A 27,847-nucleotide genomic window follows, 5' to 3' on the forward strand; every position below is an offset into this window, starting at 1 on the left:
ATGACGATACTCTACAGATATAAAGGGGCAGCAAACGTATTTAGCACACTAAACTATCAGTAAATGCACTTAAAATTGTGTTATGAAGTTTAATCTGAAAGCTCAAAAGTTCGGCCTGGCCGCGATATGTAAACAAAATGAACTTTACGTGATTACAGTGAAAATACACGAGTAAGACAAAAACCTTTAATGGTACGCTTGAAGAGCACTATAATTAACGTAATAAATTAGTTTAAAGTGTTAAAACAGTTTATTACTACTTAAATTACTTATCTTGTACAAGAGCTTTGACTCAGACATCCGTATAGCAGGCGCAGGGCTAAGGGAGCAGAAATTTTAGTGTGGTGAGTTTAAAGTTTCTGTAGTCTAAAAATTTCCGCACCATTTTAGTGCACAATACAGTGATTGTTTCTTGTGTTGTTCAGACGTGGTCGACCTAAAACTTGACAGCTTGTATGCCTTTCCTCAATTCTCATGCAGTCCAACATTGGGTCAGTGTTACATCTGAATGTCCCACAATTCTGGCTCTTGCAAAATTTTACCACCTAGCCAAGTGGAGACCCACAGTGAGGCTCCTTTCAAACTGTATCAGCTGCCGATAATGATTCCTCACATGATGCAGCATATCTGTGTCCCTAGCAGTGATCTCCCAGCATCTGGTGCTGTTTGTGCCCTTATATACCCTACCAGGCTTGATGACAGTGCTAAACATGAATAACACTAACACATTCCAGTAGCCATTCTTCCTGTCACAGGGAAATGTCTCTACATACCTGCCAATGGAGTGCATGTATACAAAGTTTTACGTGATGCTACCCAAAATATCCGAGAATTTCATTGTAAAACTCAGAAAGCCATACTTGTGTCCTAATGTCCTCCATCGAATTCAAAGTAGTCACCTTGAGCTTGTATGCAATGGTCCCAGCATTGTTCCTATTTTTGGAATCATTCCTAGGAGTCTGCATGGTGAAGGGTGTTGAGGATCCATTGTGATTGCACTTTGACGTCTTCAGTGGAGTCAAAATGTCGCTCCTTGAACATGAATTCCATCTTCGGGAACAGGCAGAAGTTGCATGGGGCTAGGGCCTGGTGAGTAGTGAGGGTAGGGGGCCACTGCTGTGCTGTTTTTGGGCAGGAATTCTTTCACAAGTGAAGTCTGCACAGATACATTGTCATGGTGCACCAACCAGTCTTTCTTTTTCTACAACTGTGGCCATTGGTGCCAAACATTTTCTCCAAAACCTCACATTAAAACTGCACCTTTACAATCTGTCCAGTTGGAACAAACTCCTTTGCAGTATTCCCTGAATGGGAAAAAAATAATCAGCATTGGCTTATGTTGCTGAGGATTTGTCAAACTTTTTTCAGCCTTGGAGAAGATGGCATTTTCCATTGTAATGACTGCTGCTTATTACAGGGTCGTAACCATAGATGCAGTATTCATCACCTTTTATAACTGAGGATAAGAATTTTGAACACTTTCAAATTCTTTGTTGCAGTTCAGTGCCTGTCTGAATCCTAAGGTTTTGTTTGATCGATGCCGAGAAGGCGAGGTACCTTTGCTGGAATTCTTCTCATGTTCAGTTTGTCAGCTAGAATTCATTGACATATACTGTATCTGTTGCAAACAACATGAATTGTCTGCCTTCAGTCTGCCTTAATCGTGTCATGCACTTTCATGATCACTTCCATTGCTGTGCATGTTGACGGTTGACCAGAGAGTGTCATCTGCCACAGATTCTCAGCCTTCCTTTAAGCACTTCAATGACTCAAATGTTCATGGTTGACTCAGTGCACTCTCACCAAATGCCTCTGTCAGCATGCGGTGGGTTTCAGCTGCTGTTGTCTTCAACTTGAAACAGAATTTGATGAAAATCCACTACTCCTTCATGTTTTCGATTTTACAATTAGCTAAAGCTCTGAAACACATCCTGACACACACATCTACAACCCACAACTGCATGCACCAAAGATGGCACAGCTTTGTGCTGTAGTAGCTAAGACTGTACCTCGAGACATGTAGTGGTGGAAATGTCATACTGCTACTGATTTTGCTGGTTCATTGAAATTCTCGGATATTTTGGGTAGCACCTCGTATTGACACCCAACCATGTCTTCTAGGCACTTAACTTTGTTTTGTCAGGCAGCGTATTTGGGTCTAGATGGTAGGCAGTAGTAAGAGGGGAATCATTTTATTGCAAAATTGTGTGAATGGAATAAAGATGAGAATGCTGGTGCTTCTCTATTAATGTTGTAAGTTCAGCTTTCCTTCTCTCTGTGGTTTTTCTGTTGTAGTCATGCAGGAAAAGTGAAGATCAAACAACACTCTGTATTCACAATAGTGAAACATTGTGAGTACTCTTCATACACTGTCACTTATTCACAGTGTTTATTGTACACAAATCTACAGTTCATCTAAACAAACCACTGGCCACTTTAATTCTGATGCTTCTTTTTGCGAGTCTGCACATATTGACTCGCCCATTCTGGCACCTTTGAAAATCAAATCGAATAGATGAAACAGTTGTTTTGAGTGTTTCTTTGCTTGCCTGGAAATTTAGTTCTGTGCATCAACTGTTGCGAAATTTGTGCCAAGATGGTATTTCCTTGTATTGTTAATAATATTGCAGAAATTGCTATTTAATATCTTATTTATTTATATTATCAATGAAATATTTACTGTCACTGTGCCATTATAATTCCTGTGCCATGTAGGTGACATTAATTGCAAGTTGTCGCAGCTTTCTGCGAAGGTATTTCTCGTGATCACTGCATGTGACTGTACCTAGTCATGTGACCAAGTAAGTTTCCCCATGTAGCCGGGTAACCAGTTTTCATTGCTAAGTAATAGAATCATAGTGAGGTTTGGTGATCTCATCATCACTATACATGTTTTTAGATCACCAGTCAGTTAATGGAATATTTGGAAAAAAAAATCAGTTATAATCTTCACAGTACATAGACCTTCTTGCCCCATACTTTCTTGTTATGATATAAAAGGTAAGGCTACAAGATACACATTTGAATACTAGCCTTTGCTAGTCCCTGTCCTCCATGTGCGTTTCCTCTTTCCTGCTCCAACTCTTGTGCTACACGCGCATCCTATCTGTCCAATGCACCTGCATAGTCCTTTCCCCTTCTCCATGAATCTTCTCTGCTTTGAACAGCACATTTGAATTGGAATAGAATGCCTCTGCAATGTTATTCAAGTTTGGGGAAATACCAAGTGAGGGAGGCATTGTAGGGTAGAACGTGCTGTTGTGCAAAGCCACTGTGCCAGGGTGGTGTAGTAGTTAGCACATCTGCCTATTGAGCAGGAGCCCTGAGTTCGAATCCCAGCCATGATACAAATTTTTATTCATTGCTGCAGTCTGCATATATGCATCATAGATGTTTGACACTTGAGAACGTCTCTGGAACCATATTGTTTCATTTGAGAATGAAGAAAAGATGATCACAAATGGTTAAAAATCTAAGCTTTACAAAAGAAATAATGGAGAAACAGGAAATAGTAACAGAAACATAATTAAGCATGGCTGTAACTATTATAATAATATGAATGGAAAAGAAAGAACCCGATCTTTGAAGCATTTTGTCTGTAATGCTTTTTTATAAGAAAATAAGAAGTCAACAGTGCAGAAACAGATTCCATTTGCACACAATTTATAAAAAAAGATACTGAAGTTTTGTGGCCTTGGTTGCCTGAGACGGCAGTCGTGTGTGTGAGTGTATATGCATGCGTTTGTTGTCTAATTTTGATGAAGGCCTTACTGGCCTGGCCAAAAGCTATATTTGTGACAGTCTTTTTGTTGTGCCTATCTGTGACTCAGCATCTCCGCTGTATTCTGAGTAGCAACTTTCCTTTTCACAATATTGAAGTTTTAAGTGAGACATGTCGGTGCTAAAAGTGTCCAGCCTGGCACTGTGCTAGGGTGTTGAGCAGTGGGGCATGTGTGTAAAACTTCACTCCATATGTGTGTATGCATGGCAGGTGCACCTGTCTCTAGTATTTGGAACATTTTCTCTAACAGTGGTTGTAGATTGTATTCCACCAGTAGCTACATAGTGGCTGACAGTGTTATAACGGTTCGATGGAAGAACACACCGAAATCATTCACCAGGATGGTGAGATATGGGGACTCGTCGAAATCAAGTATCCTGATGGTGCAGGAACTTAACGAAATCAACAAAAAAACTAAGTTATGTTAAAAGTACCTTTTAACAGAAAACTAAGTTATGTTAAAAGTAGCTTTATTTGCCAGACTATTAAATGTCTAAATGTAAAAGTTTAACTGTACAATCAAATTTGCAAAACTGAATTAAATTTTAACACAAATATGAACTGTTTAGGACAAGAAGTTACATTTTATTGCTTATGTAATTTGGAATCAAATTAATTACAAAAACCAAAATTTAGTTGATTACAGCAACATCTGCCACAGATGGTAAAAAAATTTTCAGGTAAACCCTGGATATATTTTGACATAGAATCTGAATCTACATTTAAAATGATGGTCTGCATTTGAAAATAAAAAGCTGAGTCTCTCTCATAGTGGGTGGTGTTGTGGTGGCTAATTTTAATACAGACATATGTCCGTAAACTTTTTATCTGACACAGTTCTTTTTCCATATTATGAATATTTTTTGAAATATTTAGTTGTTACAAGATAAAACAAACACCCTGTTGTGACAAAGCAAGGTGGGATATTTTTACTTCCCCTCTTGTTTTGCCCTCTGCCTCCTTAAATTCGATTTTTCACTTTTAACTAATTACCATTAACATACATGAGAATAATCAGCATTTTCATAAAGTAGAAAGGTTGGCCCTCAGTTTTAAAGAAGATAACACCAGATCTAATTTTGTGCTTAGTTTTATTTATGTAATTGATTTTCTAATTTATTTCAACTATTCCTAGCTAGTATCTTTTGTTATAGAGTGAAATCAGTAATTGTTTCGTAACTTAAATTCTACTGTTACATATAAACAAACATAAATTCTGTACTAATTATAAACATTTGGAAGAAAAAATGCTAGTAATCTTAAGGTATCTATTTGGCTCTACTCGAAAACATGTTAGCAAAGCCAGCTCTTAATTCATTCCAAAGTAATTAACATTTTGTCAAAAGTATTGTTTGCATAACTAAATATGTTAATTCCATGATTTAAACAAATAATTCACTTTTGTAGTAGAAGAAACTGTTAAAAAGTACCAATTTTTCAATGTATTCATTTAATCGAATGAGTTAAGTTTTAATTGTAATTCCTGTAAATTTAACTTCGAACATTTTGTAGTTTCAGTACCTATGACTATAGGTCCACGTCCGAGTTTCAGACGAGGAACCTGTTTGTTTAGAACGACAACAATGCTTCAGCTTAACAGTGTAATAAATGTTATGCAATTAGGCCGTGTGTTAAAACAGTGACAGTGTCTGCTCCATACTTACCTTTCTGTTCTTCAAGAACTGTGAACTTTGTGGTTGGCCTTTTACTGTACGTAGATGTTCAACAGTAAACTATTGTAGCAGTTTGTGGATGTTCGCCTGCAACCTATTAATGACGCTTATCAAAAGTAAAACAGTAGTGCACTGGCCATGTTACATGTGTATGTGGGGGCTTGTGAAAAGTGAAAGTAAATAACAGTGAAACACAAATGTGCATCTGTCGGCTACATCATTTACAGTAGACAGTAGTACCACTTCCTCAATCCATATTTCAGCCAGTATGTCGACACAGAGGACAATCAACGAAGAAACAAAGTAGGCGAACTGCTACACTGTATATATCAAACTGAAGCAGATGCTGGCCAGAAGTACCCTTAGGAGGCAATTTTCTTTTTACTGTTGCCAGTAGATGCATATAAAAGTACAAAATAATTCTGGTTTGGGATCCAAGTCACCTGCCATTCCTTTTGAACCTTACCCAGCCTATCCCTCATTCCTCCCTGAGGAAGGAACTAGCAGTTCCAAAAACTGGAAAAATTTCTTACTTTTGTATGCATTTGTCAACAGTACCAGAAACTTTGCCTCCTAAAGTTAAGTAAAGGCCAGCAATTCTGTGTCATAACTTTATATTTTTCTCAAGCGAATTTTCCTTTCGATATACCAATACAGCAAATTTCTTGCTCCTTTGAGTATTGTTATTTGCCAAAACTATTTCAGTCTGTAGAACTGTTTACAAAGTATTTGAGGTGTCCAAGTTGTGGACAAAAGGGAGACACTGAATCTGCAAAATTTTGGCTACATTAATGCTTTATCTTAGTAGTACTTATATTTACAATTCAAACAGTAGTTGTAGATGATTGTAATAACTGATTTTCTTTGCCATTTACAGATCTGGTATCAATGTGGAAATGAAACCACGACACGTTATGTGCTACAATGTGAAGTGCACAGATTTCAACTCGCCATTTTTTAAACTTGCTTTGTCTTGTGGACCTGGCTTTTATGTACGAAGTTTGGTTCATGACTTAGGACTTGGTAAGCATGTTAGCATTAGTTATACATAGTGCATCTTAATATTACCTTCTTAACTGACTCACTTGCACATATTGTGAAACTTCAGTTTACACACAGTGCTTCTCCCACTCCCCTGCCACCGGTATTGTTTCTCAATGTATGTTCAATTCATAATGTTCCCAACTTATGTGTATATGTCAGACAGATGCTTACCTTTCGAAATAACTATCTGGACTTTGCATTTTGTGGGAATCAGACATGGTACCCCCTTTTGTAAACACATCATCCTAAAATCATGGTTAGTGCACTGTTGCTGAAAAGTTATTGGCAGTAATTGTAAGGGTGAAGGATAACTCCTGCATTAGGTGCACCAACATTCCTCTAGTGGTGTACCATCCCATCCTTATTTTACAAGGAGATAAAGATACACAGCTGAACAGAACTTTACTATATTGATGCAGAGTCTTACATTCACTAGATGAATAGATATGTGGGATGCAGTGCATCTTTCTTACATAAAATGGCTGTCAGGGCCACAAAACACTAGCATCAGCTCTTTATGCCATAAGTGACACATGAAACAATCTGCCATCATTTATTATTTTATTTCCGGTTTAATGCAGCATGTCATCTTAACTTTACCCGTGCATTGTGAGAGTGGCAGTATACAGTTATAGCTGTTATTTAACTGTGAATGTTCCATTATTGTTAGAATGGACAGTGTATTTAATGTTCTGTTAAACAGAGTATCATATTGATGACATTAATGATGTTGGTTCTTTACAAATTGATGTTGATTTGCAATAGTCTTTTCATTACTCAAATCGCATATAACTACACACAAATGTATGAAGAATCAGAAATACATGCACATGATTGAATCAACATGTGCCATTGTTGTTAAAACTTTCCCATTTAATTTTAATCAGTCACATTGCAGTGCATCAAGAATACAAACAGTGTTTTGCTCTTTGGAGCTGCAACAGTGTCACTTCAAATAGAATGAGCGATCGAGGAAATACTGATTTTAATTGTCATTACTCACAATGTGGTCATGAACATACATCAGTTTATTAAGATTTAATTCTGTATTGACCCTCTTCATATCATAATGTCATTATGTCTGTGGAATCAAAAGTCAATTAAAATTAAATGCAGACTGTGTAGGTCTATTGTTTTTATTTTTTAAATTTTGACATCACACCATAAAATCACTAATAAATTGATGTAAATTTGCGACCAAGCACTGGGGGGTTAAAGTGTACCTCTATTTGAATATTAAATTCTTTTTCATCAGTGGTCACTATTCAATACAACAGCAGTGTGTTTGTCAGTTTCATTGTAACCATTATTACAAGAACAGACAACAGTTTTTCCATAAGATAAAAAACTTGAGTTGTTGAGGTGAGGTGATTAGTTTTTTTTCTGCAGAATAAAGAGGTTTTTACCATATGCACATCTGGCACTGCTGCAGGCTATCATTTGCAAGAAACCTCCTTTTGATATCTTGAACCGTTTATGAAATATGATGATTGTTGTGACCACATGATTCCTGATACACAAGCATGTGCTGCACCATGAATAAATAAAGGTGTTGATTTGGGGACTGATTGGCACGTGCAGGCAGCATTGATATTTTGGAAATGATTCTGTGAGGTGAGGTTACGACACCACTTGCTGGTGAAAAGGCCTGGCCAGCACTGTATACAAGTGTAACCAGGCCAGCGCAGGGCACTGATGTGTTGTGAGGAATCCAGATGTTGCAGTTACAACGTCTAGTTATCTGTGTATTGGGGCCAAACTGGGCTGAGGAAAGCCGATGCGGTAATTATTAAAGAGCACTCCGCACATGTCTCCTCCAGAAGAACTGTGTCAGAGGTGTAGGGAAAAGACTTATAAATAAGTGAGCCCAGAGCCTCAAATCAGGCGGCATGTCGCCATTCTGTCCATGTCTATCACTGGAGAGAATGATGATTCTTTAAGTTGCAGGCCAACCACAGCGGCCTCAGGTAATGGATATCGGTGGCCAACCGGCTTGCTGAAACTATTTTCAACCTCCGCAGCATGGACATGTCTTAGCAGTGGCTGGGCAGGCCGCACCTTGGAGCTGCACCAGCATGAGGAGTGAGAGGGCTGCTGGCCTATGCTCTCTGGGTGACATTGTCTGTTGGACTGCCATCTGCAGGGGTGGGGTCAGGGTGTGAACTCGTGGGTGCAGAGCCGTCTGTGGCCATTGACCGAGCTGCCCTGGGCAGATGGTCAGTGCTGCTGAGGCTCACTACAAGAACAGTGCTCTATATGGGGTCCACGAGTTGCGGTTGACAGAGTAGTCAACCATGTCGCGAACATGTGCTGCAGCTACATAGCCGTGGAAAGAGTAGGAGTGCTACTTCTGCAAGTCTGGGTGACCGGATGCTGATGCTGCAGATCCCAAGGTTGGCATTGATGCTGACCCATGCAGGCATGCCACACAGCACCTTTACCAGAATCAGCAAAAGGCTGGCTTTGTACCTTCGATGCAATAAAGTCAATGACACACTTGTCGGTGTTTCTCTGCATGATTTAACATGAGTTGCCCCCCTCTCTCCCAGACTATACCTCTCAGTCATTCAGACATATTACAACCCCTAAGCCTGTGGGATTTTAACAGTGTAGTTTCAGAAAGTAGTTGTTTTGCTTTCCAACACAATACATTGTGTTCGAAAGTGTTTGTCAATTTCCAACACTACATTTTGGTGAGAGAGTTGGTTTTGGTGAGTGCTGAGTGATTCAGTGTCGCTTTATGTAAGTTTGGTGTCACCATTTCAGCACAATATGATGCAGTTTTATTTATGTTGTTTGCTCTCCCTGTCAGAGTTGTTGTGTGAACTGGGCTACAATATGTTTATAGAGTTATTTTTTTGAGACCACAGGAACCTATGGAATTATCTTTGTTTAGAGGTAATGGTGAACGTGATAACTTAGTGGCAGTGAGGTGTTCATTTTGTAATTTGACTGGGCATGAGCTGCCATGTACCAGAGCTGCAGCAGCTGTTCTGTATGTAGGTGTACTGGTCACCTGTCTAGTAGTTGTACTGAGTGTAGATGGGTGGTGATTCACTGGAGGAATTAATTTGTGTTTAAATTTTCTTTGTAGAGTTAAATGGGAGTTTGTTTTTTGTTTTAAAAAAGACAGTTGAATTAAGGTGGAAGTAGAATATGCAAAATGGTGAAAACACATGCTACTACCTCAGGCGCAGTTGCTACTTTAACTCAGCAAGTGCAAGTGGTAACAGAGCAGTTTGGAAGGGCATGGAACAGAGAAATTTTAACTTAGTCATGAGTTAGAGGCTTGTAAAGAGAGTTCCAATCAGAGTCACGGAAGAGTAAGTCTGGATTGGAGTGCCTTCTGTTCTGTATGACCCAACAGTGGTCGAACTGATTAATCCTTTCTCGGGCAAGGCAACAGGATGTTGGAGATGCTGCAGAAATACATGGGTGGTCAGATGATGTAACCCTGTATGTTGCTAAAATGTGTTTGGCAAGGACATCAAATCATTTGTTGTCTATTACGGCACATTGAGTAAAGCACTTACGTTCTAGAAGTGGGCCACTGGACTGTGCCAGTATTACCAAAAACAGAACAGTGTGAGATCTTTTTGGGAGAAATTAAGTATGTTGTCAATGCAGCGCAACGAGCCTGTGGAATTGTTCTCTGATAGAATCCGTATGCTTAATGCAAAAACATATGTACAGACCCAGAATGCAATACACGAAGACAACTCACTGAGTTGCTGTCTCATCTTCATATGAAGCAAGTGTATAACGATTGGAATTCACGCTATCCAGTGATTTATGGTGCTATACGACAAGTTTGTTTATTTGTATAAAGGTGTATTGGGCCTGAAGATGGCACCAGAGCTTTTGATCAGGGAAACTAAGTTCAACGAACTCATGGAGGTGTTGCCATCCATAGGTGAAGGTTATTCAGTTATTCTCGGGCTAGACATTCTTGACAAACATCTTGCTAAGATTGATCTTTTGCAATGCACAGTGGAACTCGGGGAGATTTTGTTTCAAATGGGGTGAAACAGTTGTAATTGAGTCAATGGCACAGGGTTCACCTATCATGGGGGTAAGACCAGCAAAACTGCATATGTTTTCAATAAAGACTGATCAGCAGGATAAAATACCAGCAGGTACGGGGAAGATAGTGTAGGTTTTAGTGGATACTGATTTGCTGAGGGAAACATTGTATGTGGTTGAACCCTTCTTAAGCAATGAAGAGTTGGATAGTTCACATTGTTTTATCCACAGGAGTTTAGCAGAAGTGAATGACATTAATGGGGGACAGATGACTCCAGTTTGTGTGGATAACCTTCAAGGGGTGGAATAATAGCCGCTCCGGAAGTCTGGGGACTTCAATAGGTCGAGCCTAGAGGAAAGCGACAAGGAAACTGTTGATACGGAAGTGTTATGATGGAAAGTAGGTCATTTCAAGTGTAGTGATCAAATGGCTATGGAAAACCTGTTGTTGAGGTTTACTGACTTATTTTGTGTGAACTGAGAGTTATTGGCAACCCCACTGACGCAATATCATACACCGACAAAGGATAGCACACAAGTTTGTAAGAAGACATACTATATAGCAAAACAGTTTCAAGCACTGATAGAAGAATTTATTGAATAACTACAGGATGGGATCATGGAATCAAGTGATAGTCCCGTGAGTGCAAATATTGTCATTATGCCAAAGAAATCTGTGGATGGGACACGGAAATACAGATTTTGCTGTGACTGAAGGTATATAAATGCCCAAATCATTTCGGATCCTTATCCAATGCCAAACACCACGGTAACTTTGGATAATCTGGATTAGTGTCTTTACAACTATGGACCTCAGGAGCTGATCATCAAATGAAGGTGGCGCCTGAAATAGGCCGAAAGCAGCGTTTAGCATCCCGGCAGGACATTTTCTTTACAAACGCATGCCATTTGGGCTAAAGAACATACCAACAACTTTTCAGAGATTGTTAGGTAGGGTACTGAGGGGATTAAATCCAAAAATTTGTTTAATCTATCTCAGTGACATAATTGTGTATTAAAAGAATACACCAGATAATGTGAGATGTTTGGAGGGTGTCTTTAGTAGAATACGATTGGCACGTTTGACATTAAGTGGGGATAGGTGCCATTTTGCGCCATGTCAGGTAAATCTGGGGCATGTGATTAGTGAATGTGGCGTACAGACCGATCCTCATCTTACAGACACAGTTCAAAATTATCCGATAACACAAACAACTAAGCAGGTATAGTCCTTCATTGGCCTCTGCAATTATTATAGATGGCTCGTGAAGAAGTTTGCGAAAATAGCTGGAGCCTTGAACAAACTAATGAAGAAGGAGACAAAATTACAGTGGTCGCAGGAATGTCTGGAGGTATTTGAAAAATTGAAAGAAATATTAGTTTCAGATCCAACATTGATTTTTCCAGATTTTAAGAAAGAGTTGTATTCTTTCATGTGATACTTCAAATGAGGCTGTCGGTTGTGTTTTGGGACAGATGGTAGATGGTCAGGAACATCCGGTGGCCTATGCTTCAAAGCAGTTAAACAAGGCGGAGCATAACTGTTCAACAATGGGAAAGAGATGTTGGAAGTAATATATGGTATACGTATTTTTGGAGCTATCTGTATGGTAGGAAGTTTAAGGTTATGATAGACCATGTCTTATTGAAATGGTTGCTTTGTTTGAAAGATCCATCTCGTATATTAACTCGGTGGACACTTAAGCATTGTGAATTAGAGTAAGAGGTAATCCATAAGCCAGGGAGATCGCATGGAGAAGCAGCTTTGTAAGGAGTTAAGTCACAGCCTCAATTTGTTATGCATGAGGGTTTGTTGTGTAGAATGATGAGGTGTGAACCATGTGTGGTGGTTCCATAGGGTTTTCAGAAGGAAGCTTTGCAGCAAGCTCATGACCATATGGTGTCAGGTCACGGTGGGCAACGTGCAATGGACGGATGTGCAAGTAGAACAATTTTGGAGGAGGAACAGGAAGTGTGACGTGGAGCAGTATATTAAGGACTGTGTGCCATGCGTGCAGAGGGCCGACATTATGCACAAAAGTGCCATTGCAAAGATTACCAGAGGCATCCTGTCCATTTTCTATGTTAGGATAGGATGTCCTCGGACCATTTTATAAAACACCTGCAGGAAACAGGTACATTCTCATGACCATCGATCATTTTTCTTGATTTTTGGCAATTGTGCCAGTGCAGGACCAATGGGCAAGTTCTGTAGCTCAGGCGTTAGTAAACAAATGGATATTAAAGTTTGGGATGCCTGAGACCATAATTATGGACCAAGGGTATGAATTTTATGCCGCATGTTACGTATATGAAAGTTATGGACAAGTCCCTTTCATCTGCAGACCAATGGGAGAATAGAATGCGTACACAAGACAATTGCAAAGATGTTGAGCTATTACATAGGTTCCAGGCACAATGACTGGGATGCCTATTTACATTATGTACAGTGTGCCTATAATTCGAAGGTTCATACTGCAATGGGCTCGTTGCCATTTGAGGTGGTGTATGGCAGGAAAATGTCATCTCCTTTTGATGTTTTGATTCCTAAAGTAGGTGCATATGGTGAGTCGGTGAGAAAGTTTGCCAGAAGAATTAGAGAAGTTTGGAGGAATGTGCAAAAGGTGAACACGAAGCCACTAGAATGCCACAAACAACTGAAGAAATGCATTGGTAAATTGCTGCAATACCATGTGGGGCAGTGGGTAATGGTCACTAGTCCCCATACATCAAAGAGGAAAAATGAAAAAAATTTTAACAAAATACTAGGGACCATACCAGTCATGGAAATGACCTCACCAGTCAACATGAAGATACAGTTCCTCACAAGAACGTCCAGTATACATGTCAGTTGCATAAAACCATTTAAAGAAGTGGTAGAGAGGATACCATGTCAGCAACCAACCAGGAGAGGAAAGTTATAAAGGGTAAAAAGAATGAACTTGGAATTGGTGAGCATCTTAAGGTGCATGATGTGCCTTATAGGTAAAGGTCGTGTAAGTAAGTTGTGTAATTGTAAGTGTGTGTGTGTGTGTGTGTGTGTGTGTGTGTGTGTGTGTAGAGTATCAGGGAGTGTGTATTTTTATTGCCATGGGGATATTTGTTGTTTTTTTTTTCTCTGGAGTTGTTAGTTTTTCATGTTATTATTAATGATATTGCTTTTTTTGTGAATTGTTTGTAAAGGGGAAGGTTGTGATTGATCTGAGTGACCAAGTATGGACTGATAAGTGGACACGTGAGGCGAGTTTGTTTTTGGGGAAAGTAAATGGAATGAGTTGTGGGAAGGAGCTTCAGCCAGCCTGAACATGCTTTCAGAGGGTGGGTACACATTAGCTATACTTCGTAGTCACACTGGAAAATGTATTGTTGAATTGCTGCTAAGAAGGCAGACCAGTAGCATTTTTTAAAAAAAAAAAAAAACCACCTCGTGTTTTGGGAAAAGCGGAATGATCATTAATGGCACAACTTGTGAGGTAGTCGGGATGGATTTTGTCTTCCAGCTATGCTTACAGGTTCAACTGTTATGACATTGGCCAGAAAGATCTCTGATGGTATCACCCATTCAAAATTTAACATATTTAAATGACACATTCAACCCAGAGCTTTTGCAGTCCTTAGACTGATTAATAAAGTCCCAGCAATGGGAAAATTCGAAGGTACATATGTGGCAGCATGTACATCATTTGTGGGAAGAACAGGGTGAGTGCATTGACCATTATGGTGTGTTTCTAGCAGGCTTTTGTGTTCTCTATTTCTGGGAAAGATGCAAGAGGGTTGTGGATGTGCCAACACACCAATTACAAGTAGAATGATTGACTGATATTGGTCGGGGAAACAGTTAGTTCTAAGGTCTTAATTAGTGTATAAGGGTATGATAAGGGATACATGATAGACGTAAAGTGTGAGCATAAGTCCTGTATTGTGAATTCACAACCTTGTCCTCAATATGTAAATTAATAGAGTTAAGATAGTTGAGTGAAAGCATGATGTTAACAATTTGGGACGAATCTTGTCGGAATGGAGGAGATATGCTGCTCCACAAATTAGTACAGGTATGGATTTGGAGAATCTTGTGAATTTCATACACCTGTGGTTCAAAGATAGCAGTAAGAGACCGATTGGCACGTCAATGGCAGGCATGGTCAGTGTTGATATTTCCCAAATGATTCTGTGAGGCTCGGTTATGACACGTTCGCAGGTGAGATAGCACAGCCCAGTGGGCACTGTATACATTTGTGAAGTAATCAGGGCAGCAGGGAAAAGATGCATAAATAAACGAGCCAGGAGGCTGAAATCAGGCAGTTGTGTTGCCATTTTATCCTCATCTAGAACTGGAGAGAATGACGATTGTTTAAGTTGCTGGCCATCCATAACGACCTCTGGTGATGGATTTCAGTGGCCAACTGGCCTGCAGAAACTACCTCCAACCTCCACCGTGCAGATGCGTCAAAGCTGTGGCATGGTGGGCCACACCTTGGAGCTGCACTGGCACAAGGAGTGAGAGGGCTGCTGGCCTCTTTCTCTGGCTGACATTGTCCAGCGGACTGCGAGAAGCTGCCATCCACAAGGTCCACAGGGGCAGGGCCTGGATGTGAACTCTCAGCCTCCTGGTTGCAAAGCTGTCTGTGGCCATTGACCAAGCTACCCTGGGCAGACAGCCAGCGCAGCTAAGGCTTGCTGCAATGATGGCGCATGGCGTTTCCCTTCAGCACTCTACATTGGGCCCACAAGTTGTGCTTGAGGGACCAGTCAGAAATGCCATGGGCTACTGGTGCAGCGAACATCCGTGGCGGCCACTTAGCCATGGCGTGAGTAGGACTGCTACACCTGCACGGCTGGGTGACCGGATGGTGATGCTGCAGATTCTGGCACTGGCATTGGCGCTGACCCACGCACACATGCTGCACATCGCCTTCACTCAAATCGACGAAACGCTGGCTGTACACCTTCGTTTCAATAAAGTCACTGACACACTCGCCTGTGTTTCTTTGCACATTGGGCATGAGTCACCTGTCTCCTAAACCATACCTCTCGGTCATTCTGATATACTGCAACCACTAAGCTCGGGGGGGTTGTAACACAGGAAAATGGGAATGTCATGTGTGGCTGTCTAATGTATATAAAAATTATCAACTCGAAAACAAAATGAGATATTTTTCTGCTGTCAAAATAAAATTTTGATATCTTATCTGCATTTCATACACTGCAATGTATGAGCTAAAATCATTCTACACAAAGCTTACACAATATGTTTTTACCTCTGCAAATTCTAAAATTTTGTGCAGTGTTTTACTTAATTTGATGCTGCACATTAACTGTGACAAACAATATGAAGATGCCAGATTAAAATGTATAGAAATCGATTTTTTGTAAAATTGGATGGTAATTATTTCATAGCAGCCGGAACACTGTCTCTCAACACTGTTAGCAACATTTGGTGAGCAGAACAGCAGCAACAAAGCTGCATTCATCACGGAATGCAAAGAGCATGTCTGTAGCAGCAAAGGGGTTAACATAATCTCCAGTGAACTGACAGCATTGTCAGCCTCCACAATGAATATACTGTGCAAGTATTATAAATGATTTGGGTTTCTTTTTTCCTCTCTGAACTGCAATGCACCAAGTATACTACAAACTTGTTAAAACTAAAGTAAGGTGGTGAGCAGTATTTGCAGGCAGTTTTAATCTCCTTTTCCAATTACGTCTTTTATAGTCTGAGATCAGAAAGAGAGAAAAGAAACAGTGACTACACCATTATGTACTCTTTGTTACCAGGTAAATAGAGCCAAAGACACACAGATTGCTAAGAACCACAGTGAGTTCAAGATAAAAGTGGTCCCATACATGCATATTCAGTCATTGAAAGACACAAGTATTTCTGATAACTTTTAAAACATGTGTCAAAAAAGCTAAAACTGCATTTCTATGCATTTTTGTGTTTGTGAAATTACCTTTGGACTAATTTTATACAGAACTCTAATACTGATTGTCTCAGTACTCTGGTATATCTTTTTCTTGAGTTGATTTGCCATTTGAGGGTTTGCTTTCATACATATTCCCCTGTAAATATCTCCATATATAAGGCCTGGTGAAACATGGCTCGTTTTCACCCCACCAGCTCCCCTCATGAAGAGCTGTCATGCTTCACCACAGCCATAACTACACCAATTGCAGATATTAACTTTAAATGCGAACATTTTTAGGTTAGGCTTTACCGTGACTGTTATTGACATTAATTGAAACAACAAGTTTACTGTTACCAGTAACCGTTTTATTTTATTTTATTTTTTCCACGAGTCGTTTCGAAGGTTTAAACCTCCATCATCGGGTGGATTTACATTAGTTAGTATTACATATGTGTGTATGTTGTGTTACGATTTTGGAGGAACTTGTGGCACTGCCTAGTGGGGAAACAAGACACTATTTCAGAATATGGTTTTGGATAACTTTTGACAAAAATTTAAACTGATATCTAATGGTAAACTTTAATAAGTAAACTAGAGTACCTCCAGTGGTCACAGGTTCCTTTTTCTGTCGTAACACTTCACATGTATACTGCCACATTTGTAAACAAATATGGCGTCTGGAATCAGCTGGGTGCAAGGTTCGTACAGCAGAAGAGAAGACATAATCGCAAAGTGCAAAGAATATACATCGTAACAACATTATTACAGAATAATCGTTTAAACCATTTGGGGGTGTTTGTTTTGAGGTGTCGAATATATGTGTGTGTACTTCAGGTGGTATATAAATCCAATTTTGAAAGGTTAAAACAGCTAAGCATTCGTACTTGTTTATGCAATCAGGTGAAATGTTAAAATGGCTTAAACTTCATACTTGCTAATAACAATTAGGTGAAATGTTACAGGCTTGAATTACAATGATCATATTGGCTACCCATGAACCATGGACCTTGCAGTTGGTGGGGAGGGTTGCGTGCCTCAGCGATACAGATAGCCGTATCGTAGGTGCAACCACAACAGAGGGGTATCTGTTGAGAGGCCAGACAAACATGTGGTTCCTGAAGAGGGGCAGCAGCCTTTTGAGTAGTTGCAGGGGCAACAGTCTGGATGATTGACAGATCTGGCCTTGCAACACTAACCAAAACGGACTTGCTGTGCTGGTACTGCGAACGGCTGAAAGCAAGGGGAAACTACGGCCGTAATTTTTCCCGAGGGCATGCAGCTTTACTGTATGGTTAAATGATGATGGCGTCCTCTTGAGTAAAATATTCCGGAGGTAAAGTAGTCCCCCATTCGGATCTCCGGGCGGGGACTACTCAGGAGGACGTTGTTATCAGGAGAAAGAAAACTGGCCTTCTACGGATCGGAGCATGCAATTTCAGATCCCTTAATCGGGCAGGTAGGTTAGAAAATTTAAAAAGGGAAATGGATATGTTAAAGTTAGGTATAGTGGGAATTAGTGAAGTTCGGTGGCAGGAGGAACAAGACTTTTGGTCAGGCGAATACAGGGTTATAAATACAAAATCAAAACGGGGGAATCCAGGGGTAGGTTTAATAAATAATAAAAAAATAGGAGTGCGGGTAAGCTACTACAAACATCACAGTGAACGCATTACTGTGGCCAAGATAGACACTAAGCCCACGCCTACCACAGTAGTACAAGTTTATATGCCAACTAGCTCTGCAGATGACGAAGAAATTGAAGAAATGTATGATGAAATAAAAGAAATTATTCAGATAGTGAAGGGAGACGAAAATTTAATAGTCATGGGTGACTGGAATTCGGTAGTAGGAAAAGGAAGAGAAGGAAACGTAGTAGGTGAATGTGGATTGGGGCTAAGAAATGAAAGAGGAAGCCGTCTGGTAGAATTTTGCACAGAGCACAACTTAATCATAGCTAACACTTGGTTCAAGAATCATAAAAGAAGGTTGTATACATGGAAGAAGCCTGGAGATACTGACAGGTTTCAGATAGATTATATAATGGTAAGACAGAGATTTAGGAACCAGGTTTTAAATTGTAAGACGTTTCCAGGGGCAGATGTGGACTCTGACTACAATCTATTGGTTATGAACTGTAGATTAAAACTGAAGAAACTGCAAAAAGGTGGGAATTTGAGGAGATGGGACTGGATAAACTGAAAGAACCAGAGGTTGTACAGAGTTTCAAGGAGAGCATAAGGGAATGGGGGAAAGAAATACAGTAGAAGAAGAATGGGTAGCTTTGAGGGATGAAGTAGTGAAGGCAGCAGAGGATAAAGTAGGTAAAAAGACAAGGGCTAGTAGAAATCCTTGGGTAACAGAAGAAATATTGAACTTAATTGATCAGAGGAGAAAATATAAAAATGCGGTAAATGAAGCAGGCAAAAAGGAATACAAAGTCTCAAAAATGAGATCGACAGGAAGTGCAAAATGGCTAAGCAGGGATGGCTAGAGGAGAAATGTAAGGATGTCGAGGCTTGTCTCACCAGGGGTAAGATAGATACTGCTTACAGGAAAATTAAAGAGACCTTTGGAGAAAAGAGAACCACTTGTATGAATATCAAGAGCTCAGATGGAAACCCAGTTCTAAGCAAAGAAGGGAAAGCAGAAAGGTGGAAGGAGTATATAGAGGGTCTATGCAAGGGCGATGTACTTGAGGACAATATTATGGAAATGGAAGAGGATGTAGATGAAGATGAAATGGGAGATATGATACTGCATGATAAGTTTGACAGAGCACTGAGAGACCTGATTCGAAACAAGGCCCTGGGAGTAGACAACATTCCATTAGAACTACTGACAGCCTTGGGAGAGCCAGTCCTGACAAAACTCTACCATCTGGTGAGCAAGATATATGAGACAGTCGAAATACCCTCAGACTTCAAGAAGAATATAATAATTCCAATCCCAAAGAAAGCAGGTGTTGACAGATGTGAAAATTACTGAACTATCAGTTTAATAAGTCACGGCTGCAAAATATTAACACGAATTCTTTACAGATGAATGGAAAAACTAATAGAAGCCGACCTTGGAGAAGATCAGTTTGGATTTCGTAGAAATATAGGAACACGTGAGGCAATATTGACCCTACGACTTATCTCAGAAGCTAGATTAAGGAAAGGCAAACCTACGTTTCTAGCATTTGTAGACTTAGAGAAAGCTTTTGACAATGTTGACTGGAATGCTCTCTTTCAAATTCTGAAGGTGGCAGGGGTAAAATACAGGGAGCGAAAGGCTATTTACAACTTGTACAGAAACCAGATGGCAGTTATAAGAGTTGAGGGACATGAAAGGGAAGCAGTGGTTGGGAAGGGAGTGAGGCAGGGTTGTAGCCTCTCCCCGATGTTATTCAATCTGTATATTGAGCAAGCAGTGAAGGAAACAAAGTAAAAATTCGGAGAAGGTATTAAAATCCACGGAGAAGAAGTAAAAACTTTGAGGTTTGCCGATAACATTGTAATTCTGTCAGAGACAGCAAAGGACTTGGAAGAGCAGTTGAACGGAATTGATAGTGTCTTGAAAGGAGGATATAAGATGAACATCAACAAAAGTAAAACAAGGATAATGGAATGTAGTCGAATTGAGTCGGGTGATGCTAAAGGAATTAGATTAGGAAATGAGACACACAAAGTAGTAAAGGAGTTTTGCTATTTGGGGAGCAAAATAACTGATGATGGTCGAAGTAGAGACGATATAAAATGTAGACTGGCAATGGGAAGGAAAGCGTTTCTGAAGAAGAGAAATTTGTTAACATCGAGTATAGATTTAAATGTCAGGAAGTCGTTTCTGAAAGTATTTGTATGGAGTCTAGCCATGTATGGAAGTGAAACATGGATGATAAATAGTTTGGACAAGAAGAGAATAGAAGCTTTTGTAATGTGGTGCTACAGAAGAATGCTGAAGATTAGATGGGTAGATCACATAACTAATGAGGAGGTATTGACTAGGATTGGGGAGAAGAGAAATTCGTGGCACAACTTGCCTAGTAGAAGGGATCGGTTGGTAGGACATGTTCTGAGGCATCAAGGGATCACCAATTTAGTATTGGAGGGCAGCGTGGAGGGTAAAAATTGTAGAGGGAGACCAAGAGATGAATACACTAAGCAGATTCAGAAGGATTTAGTTTGCAGTAGTTACTGGGAGATGAAGCAGCTTGCACAGGATAGAGTAGGGATAGAGTAGCATGGAGAGCTGCATCAAACCAGTCTCAGGACTGAAGACCACAACAACAACAACATTGGCTACAGCAGTAAAATCATAAATAGATGACACTCTTTGAAGAAAGAGAGAGAGAGAGAGAGAGAGAGAGAGAGAGAGAGAGGAAGGAGTGATAATATGAGAGCAAACATTTACATGGCAAGGAGTCATAAGATTACATGTTGCATATATTAGCTGCCTAAAGGTTGGGGTAATACACTGGTTAATGTTATAAAATATGCAGATAGATATACATTTGTGCCAGAGTTGAAGTACCTACAGCTTTAGGCTGACAAGGGGTACAAGCTGTTGGTGTGATGAATTATCTGTGAATGAGGTCAATCTCTTGTACTCTTGGCGGCTGTCAATATTTATGGTAAATATTAGGACGTGTGCACGTGTGTGTGTGTGTGTGTGTGTGTGTGTGTATTTTTAAGAGTGTAGGTAGTTGCTGAAAACAGGGATGATACTATTGTAAATATTGTCATGCCTTTCCGTTTGAAGACATTGGCAATCTGGTATGAAATGTTACCCAGAAAGGGGATTGTATGGAAGATGTTATTTTCTTTTTGTTTTTTTTTTGTGTTGTGATTGTTTTGCCATTATTGAGTGTTTTAGAGTGTCTACTATGGAGCTGTTATAGCCAATTTCAATAGCTGTTTGTTTTATTATTTCAATTTCTTGATCACATTTATCTTCTGAAAGTGGTAGTTGGATAGCTCTATTAATCATGTACCGGTATGCTGCCATTTTGTGTGCTGCGGGGTGGCAAGAGGAGTTGTGGATTGTGGTATGTGTTGTGGTAGGCTTCCGATAAATTTCGAACTGATGTCTGTTATTCTTTATTGTAATGGTAAGGTCTAGGAAATTTATACTGTCATCTTTTTGGTGTTCAACTGTGAATTTTATGCTTTCATGGGAGTTGTTGAAAAACTGATTCAACTCACTGATGTCATCTTTAGTGCCTTTGATTAAAATTATGGTATCATCTACATATCTGTTGCAGTAGATGATATTTTTGAGGAGGTGGTGATTGGAATTCAAGATTTTGTCTTCTAGGTTACTTATAAATATTTCTGCTAACAATCCGGAAAGATTTGAGCCCATTGCCAGACCATCTGTTTGTTTGTAGATTTTATTGTTAAATTTAAAATAGTTGTGTGAAAGTGTGAATTCAAGCAGGTCCATTAGTTCTTTAATGTGAGTTGAAGGGATTTTTTTGTGTTTATGTAGGTTGGCATTGATTATTTGTAGTGTGGGATCTATTGGCACAGATGAATAAAGGTTTTGTATGTCGAATGAGGCAAGTGTGGCTCCATCAGTTACTTGTATGTTTTTGACATATTGTGTGAATTCTGTTGTGTTTTTAAGTGTTCTCTCATTATTGAATGTGTATGCTTGTTTGAGAATTCTGAAGAGTATTTTATTGAGCTTGAATGTTGGGCTGTTCCTACAGTTCACTATGGGCCTGATGGGGGTCCCATTTTTGTGTATCTTAGGTTGTGCCCTTAGGCAAGGTGCTTGTGGGCTCATTGTTACAATGTTTCTTGCTTCTTGGATGGTGAGTAGAAAGTTAATGTTGTTTGAAATGTGTTTAATCTCCTTTTGTATTCTGGCTGTTGGATCTTTATGTATTTCAGTTATGTTGCTGGTTTGGAAGAAGTCTAAAGTTTTTTCTATGTATGTTGTTCTGTCCATTACAACAGTTGTGTTGCCCTTGTCAGCTTTTACAATTATTGCACTATTCATGTTTAATTTAGTCTTAATGGTACGTGTAAGGGCTTCTTCTCTTTTCTTGTATGCTGGTAATGGTTTTGCAATTTCCTTTTCAATGATTTCGTTAATTTTGTGGCAGGCTGATATTCTGTCGCTTTGCTTCTTAAAGGCGATGGTCGAGATCTGTGTGACACAAGTGATGAGCTTCTCTTGGTTCGTTTGGTCCAGCGGAGCTTGAACATTGTGTTTTATGCCTTTGCAGAGTAGTGCCTCTTCTTCTGCAGTGAATATTATGTTCGTGTTGTTGAGGAAAGGTGTGTAGAATGTGTGCTTCTTTTGGCTGTTTTGGTTCGGCTTGGGAGGTAATTGTTGCTTTATAAGATTGGCCAGTTTTTTCTTCTATGTAGCTTTCGTTTTCTGTATGATGAACTCGGTGTACTCTTTGACTTTTTTGGGTATGGAATCATACTCTAATCTATGAAGCAACTTTCCCAATTGTAATTCTGCATTATAAAGCTGTGTGTTGAACTTTTGTTTTTTAATATAAAGTTCTTTCAGTTCATTTTTCACCCAGAGTTTTCGTGCGATCTCCAGTGTTTTCTTCGCAGTTGTTGTGTTTGTTTTGATGTCAATCTTGACATAATTTGGGATGACGTCCTTCTTGAGACAATTCCTATTGAAGTGTATGTGTTGTGTCGTCATTGCGACCTTTTCTGCACTGTTCTTGTACTCGAAAATAGCCTTGATTGCCTGACTGGGCAGATTAACTTTAAATGCGAACATTTTTAGGTTACGCTTTACCGTGACTCTTACTGACATTAAATGAAACAACAAGTGTACTGTTACCAGTCACCGTTTTATTTTATTTTTTCCACAACACGTTTTGAAGGTTTAAACCTCCATCATCGGGTGGATTTACATTAGTTAGTATTACATATGTGTGTATGTTGTGTTACGATTTTGGAGGAACTTGTGGCACTGCCTAGTGGGGAAACAAGACACTATTTCAGAATATGGTTTTGGATAACTTTTGACAAAAAATTAAACTGATATCTAATGGTAAACTTTAATAAGTAAACTAGAGTACCTCCAGTGGTCACAGGTTTCTTTTTCTGTCGTAACACTTCACATGTATACTGCCACATTTGTAAACAAATATGGCATCTGGAATCAGCTGGGTGCAAGGTTCGTACAGCAGAAGAGAAGACATAATCGCAAAGTGCAAAGAATATACATCGTAACAACATTATTACAGAATAATCGTTTAAACCATTTGGGGGTGTTTGTTTTGAGGTGTCGAATATATGTGTGTGTACTTCAGGTGGTATATAAATCCTATTTTGAAAGGTTAAAACAGCTAAACATTCGTACTCGTTTATGCAATCAGGTGAAATGTTAAAATGGCTTAAACTTAATACTTGCTAATAACAATTAGGTGAAATGTTACAGGCTTGAATTACAGTGATCATATTGGCTACAGCAGTAAAATCATAAATAGATGACACTCTTTGAAGAAAGAGAGAGAGAGAGAGGAAGGAGTGATTATATGAGAGCAAACATTTACATGGCAAGGAGTCTTAAGATTACATGTTGCATATATTAGCTGCCTAAAGGTTGGGGTAATACACTGGTTAATATTATAAAATATGCAGATAGATATACATTTGTGCCAGTAGTTGATGTACCTACAGTTTTAAGCTGCCAAGGGGTACAAGCTGTTGGTGTGATGAATTATCTGTGAATGAGGTCAGTCTCTTGTACTCTTGGCGGCTGTCAATATTTATGGTAAATATTAGGATGTGTGTGTGTGTGTGTGTGTGTGTGTGTGTGTGTGTGTGTGTGTGTGTGTGTGTGTGTATTTTTAAGAGTGTAGGCAGTTGCTGAAAACAGAGATGATACTATTGTAAATATTGTCATTTTTGTCATTTAAGATAGATTCTGGTTGTTTCATTTGGTGTTTGTATATTTGGAGTGTTTCAAGGATGTCTAGTTTTCTGCCTTTTGGTTGGATGTGTAGGATGCTAATCCTTGTGTTGTTAACATGGTGTTTTGTTTCATGTAGGTGGGTAGCTATTGCTGATATGTGGAATTTTTTGTTTTTTAGTGCTGCCATGTGAACCTAATCTCAAATGATCTGCCTGTCTGGCCTATTTAGAAGCAGTCACAGTCCAGACATTCAATTTTGTACACACCTGTGTGATGAAGTGGGTTTCGTGTGCCGATGTTGTGGGGTAACTTCTGTCCAATCTCGTTGTCTGTTGTAAAGGATATGCTTATGCCTTTCCGTTTGAAGACATTGGCAATCTGGTATGAAATGTTACCCAGAAAGGGGATTGTATGGAAGATGTTATTTTCTTTTTGTTTTTTGTGTTGTGATTGCTTTGCCATTATTGAGTGTTTTAGAGTGTCTACTATGGAGCTGTTATAGCCATTTTCAATAGCTGTTTGTTTTATTATTTCAATTTCTTGATCACATTTATCTTCTGAAAGTGGTAGTTGGATAGCTCTATTAATCATGTACTGGTATGCTGCCATTTTGTGTGCTGCGGGGTGGCAAGAGGAGTTGTGGATTGTGGTATGTGTTGTGGTAGGCTTCCGATAAATTTCGAACTGATGTCTGTTATTCTTTATTGTAATGGTAAGGTCTAGGAAATTTATACTGTCATCTTTTTGGTGTTCAACTGTGAATTTTATGCTTTCATGGGAGTTGTTGAAAAACTGATTCAACTCACTGATGTCATCTTTAGTGCCTTTGATTAAAATTATGGTATCATCTACATATCTGTTGCAGTAGATGATATTTTTGAGGAGGTGGTGATTGGAATTCAAGATTTTGTCTTCTAGGTTACTTATAAATATTTCTGCTAACAATCCGGAAAGATTTGAGCCCATTGCCAGACCATCTGTTTGTTTGTAGATTTTATTGTTAAATTTAAAATAGTTGTGTGAAAGTGTGAATTCAAGCAGGTCCATTAGTTCTTTAATGTGAGTTGAAGGGATTTTTTTGTGTTTATGTAGGTTGGCATTGATTATTTGTAGTGTGGGATCTATTGGCACAGATGAATAAAGGTTTTGTATGTCGAATGAGGCAAGTGTGGCTCCATCAGTTACTTGTATGTTTTTGACATATTGTGTGAATTCTGTTGTGTTTTTAAGTGTTCTCTCATTATTGAATGTGTATGCTTGTTTGAGAATTCTGAAGAGTATTTTATTGAGCTTGAATGTTGGGCTGTTCCTACAGTTCACTATGGGCCTGATGGGGGTCCCATTTTTGTGTATCTTAGGTTGTGCCCTTAGGCAAGGTGCTTGTGGGCTCATTGTTACAATGTTTCTTGCTTCTTGGATGGTGAGTAGAAAGTTAATGTTGTTTGAAATGTGTTTAATCTCCTTTTGTATTCTGGCTGTTGGATCTTTATGTATTTCAGTTATGTTGCTGGTTTGGAAGAAGTCTAAAGTTTTTTCTATGTATGTTGTTCTGTCCATTACAACAGTTGTGTTGCCCTTGTCAGCTTTTACAATTATTGCACTATTCATGTTTAATTTAGTCTTAATGGTACGTGTAAGGGCTTCTTCTCTTTTCTTGTATGCTGGTAATGGTTTTGCAATTTCCTTTTCAATGATTTCGTTAATTTTGTGGCAGGCTGATATTCTGTCGCTTTGCTTCTTAAAGGCGATGGTCGAGATCTGTGTGACACAAGTAAACTTGTTGTTTCATTTAATTGCAGATATTAATTGTTCTGGATCATGACCCTTACGCACTCCCTATACACAAATGTAAATTCAGATTATTTACATGATTTTTAAAATCTGTCAGAAATTCTTATGCTGATTAAAAAATGAATCCATATAGCGGAGATGCTGAGTCACAGATAGGCACAACAGAAAGACTTTCACACTTAAAGCTTTTGGCCAATAGCCTTCCTCAACAATAGACACACACCCGTTTACACAAACACAACTCATACGTGCGCGCGCGCTTGTGTCTATTGTTGACGAAGGCCGTTGGCCGAAAGCTTTTTAAGTGTGAAAGTCTTTTTGTTGTGCTTATCTGCAACTCATCATCTCTGCTATATGGTGAGTAGCAACTTTCCTCCTCATGATATTGTTGCTCTGTTTAAAAACTAGTAAATTTCTATGTACAAGAAAAGAAAAATGAGATAAACAGTTTCCTGTACTCAGACAACGAATTTTGGAATAAGGAAGTGTATCTCCATATTCTGTGTGTTTTTGTATCAAAAATTGCACACATTTATGATGAGATAGTGTGATCAATTTCCTCAATTTATTATATTCATAATTTTTGTTACACATTTCATGACGCACACCATTTTAACACTTTTCCCACCAATACTTCCTTTGTAAAGGCATTAAAAATTACCAAACTTGTTACTCTGAGTAACAGAACTAAAGCAAGTAATTCTTTCACCACAGAAAAGGTCATCAGTTTACAGCATAGCCTCCAGAAAAAAAAGAGTATAAATTAAATTATCGATACTCAGCAATGGAAGCGCTATATGCACTCTCAGAATAGTAATTTGTAGTATCTTTGTCATTTGGTAAAAAAGGGATGAACGTTTTTTGTTTCATTGTCTTCTTGATTCTGATGTTCTAGTTGACGGACACTCATTGTTCATGGCCTGTAACTAATACAATTATCTGTAGTAATACTAGTAATATTTTGTATTTATATGAAACTACTGCTTATAAAAATTGTGTTTTTGTCAGTTGTGAGTACCTTTCCTGCCCATGATTCAGTTACGTAATAATGAAATGTTGCCCTGGCCATTTTGTATAGGCTCATTGTTGTTGTGATGCCATTAATGATAAAAATGATATAAGCTATTTTAATAGTCATTTAATGCTAAAGGTGTTAAAAAGAATAATCTCAGTAAATACAAAACGGTGTCTTGTAATATTTTCCAATTCTTTTTTAGCCAGAGGTACAGTTTTATTAAGAGTAATTTCTATAAATGTGCATGCTGCTATTGCACATAGGCAGCTGTCCTGGAGCATCAAGCGTGACAGAAAAAAATAATTAAGCATAGTTTTCAATTGGCTTATCACATAATATTAGTTTTTTTTAATCCATTGAGAGTAAGATGGATGTCTTCACGGTGGAATATGTATGATATTTCTTGCAAGAGCACCTTAAGAAAATTTAGCCGTGGCTGTTAGCAAACATGAAAGAGAATTTTTAACACAATAAGTTGTTATGGAAGCAAATATTAAAATCTGAATGAGATCTGTCCAATAAGTGCCCTCGACCAACAGGTTACAACCAAATTGTGTAGTCTCCTCCTCCTCCTCCTCTTCTTCTTCTTCTTCTTCTTCTTCTTTTTTTAAAAAGCTATGGTCCTTATCAAGAATTTGACTTTTTACTGTGTTACACTAGAAAGCAGCTGTTTTTAAATGTTCAGTGACAGTGTTGCAACCAAATGCTTTCGCGATATCTGTTTGCACATACGTTC

At 38.9% G+C, this 27,847-nt stretch overlaps 1 protein-coding gene across 5 annotated transcripts in view; it reads left to right on the forward strand.

The window, feature by feature from the left end:
- Positions 1–27,847, forward strand: part of LOC126251857 (pseudouridylate synthase TRUB1-like) — a 112,903-nt gene that overhangs the window by 60,410 nt on the left and 24,646 nt on the right. For all 5 annotated transcript variants that reach the window (XR_007545795.1, XM_049952535.1, XM_049952538.1 and 2 more), the window contains one exon: positions 6,332–6,477. Coding sequence is in view for 4 of the 5 variants with exons in the window: in XM_049952535.1 (XP_049808492.1) it covers positions 6,332–6,477 (146 nt within the window). In the remaining variant the exon portion in view is untranslated. The remainder of the gene's footprint in view (positions 1–6,331; positions 6,478–27,847) is intronic.

The sequence above is a fragment of the Schistocerca nitens genome, chromosome 4 (assembly GCF_023898315.1).
Source record: "Schistocerca nitens isolate TAMUIC-IGC-003100 chromosome 4, iqSchNite1.1, whole genome shotgun sequence".
NCBI lineage: Eukaryota > Metazoa > Arthropoda > Insecta > Orthoptera > Acrididae > Schistocerca > Schistocerca nitens.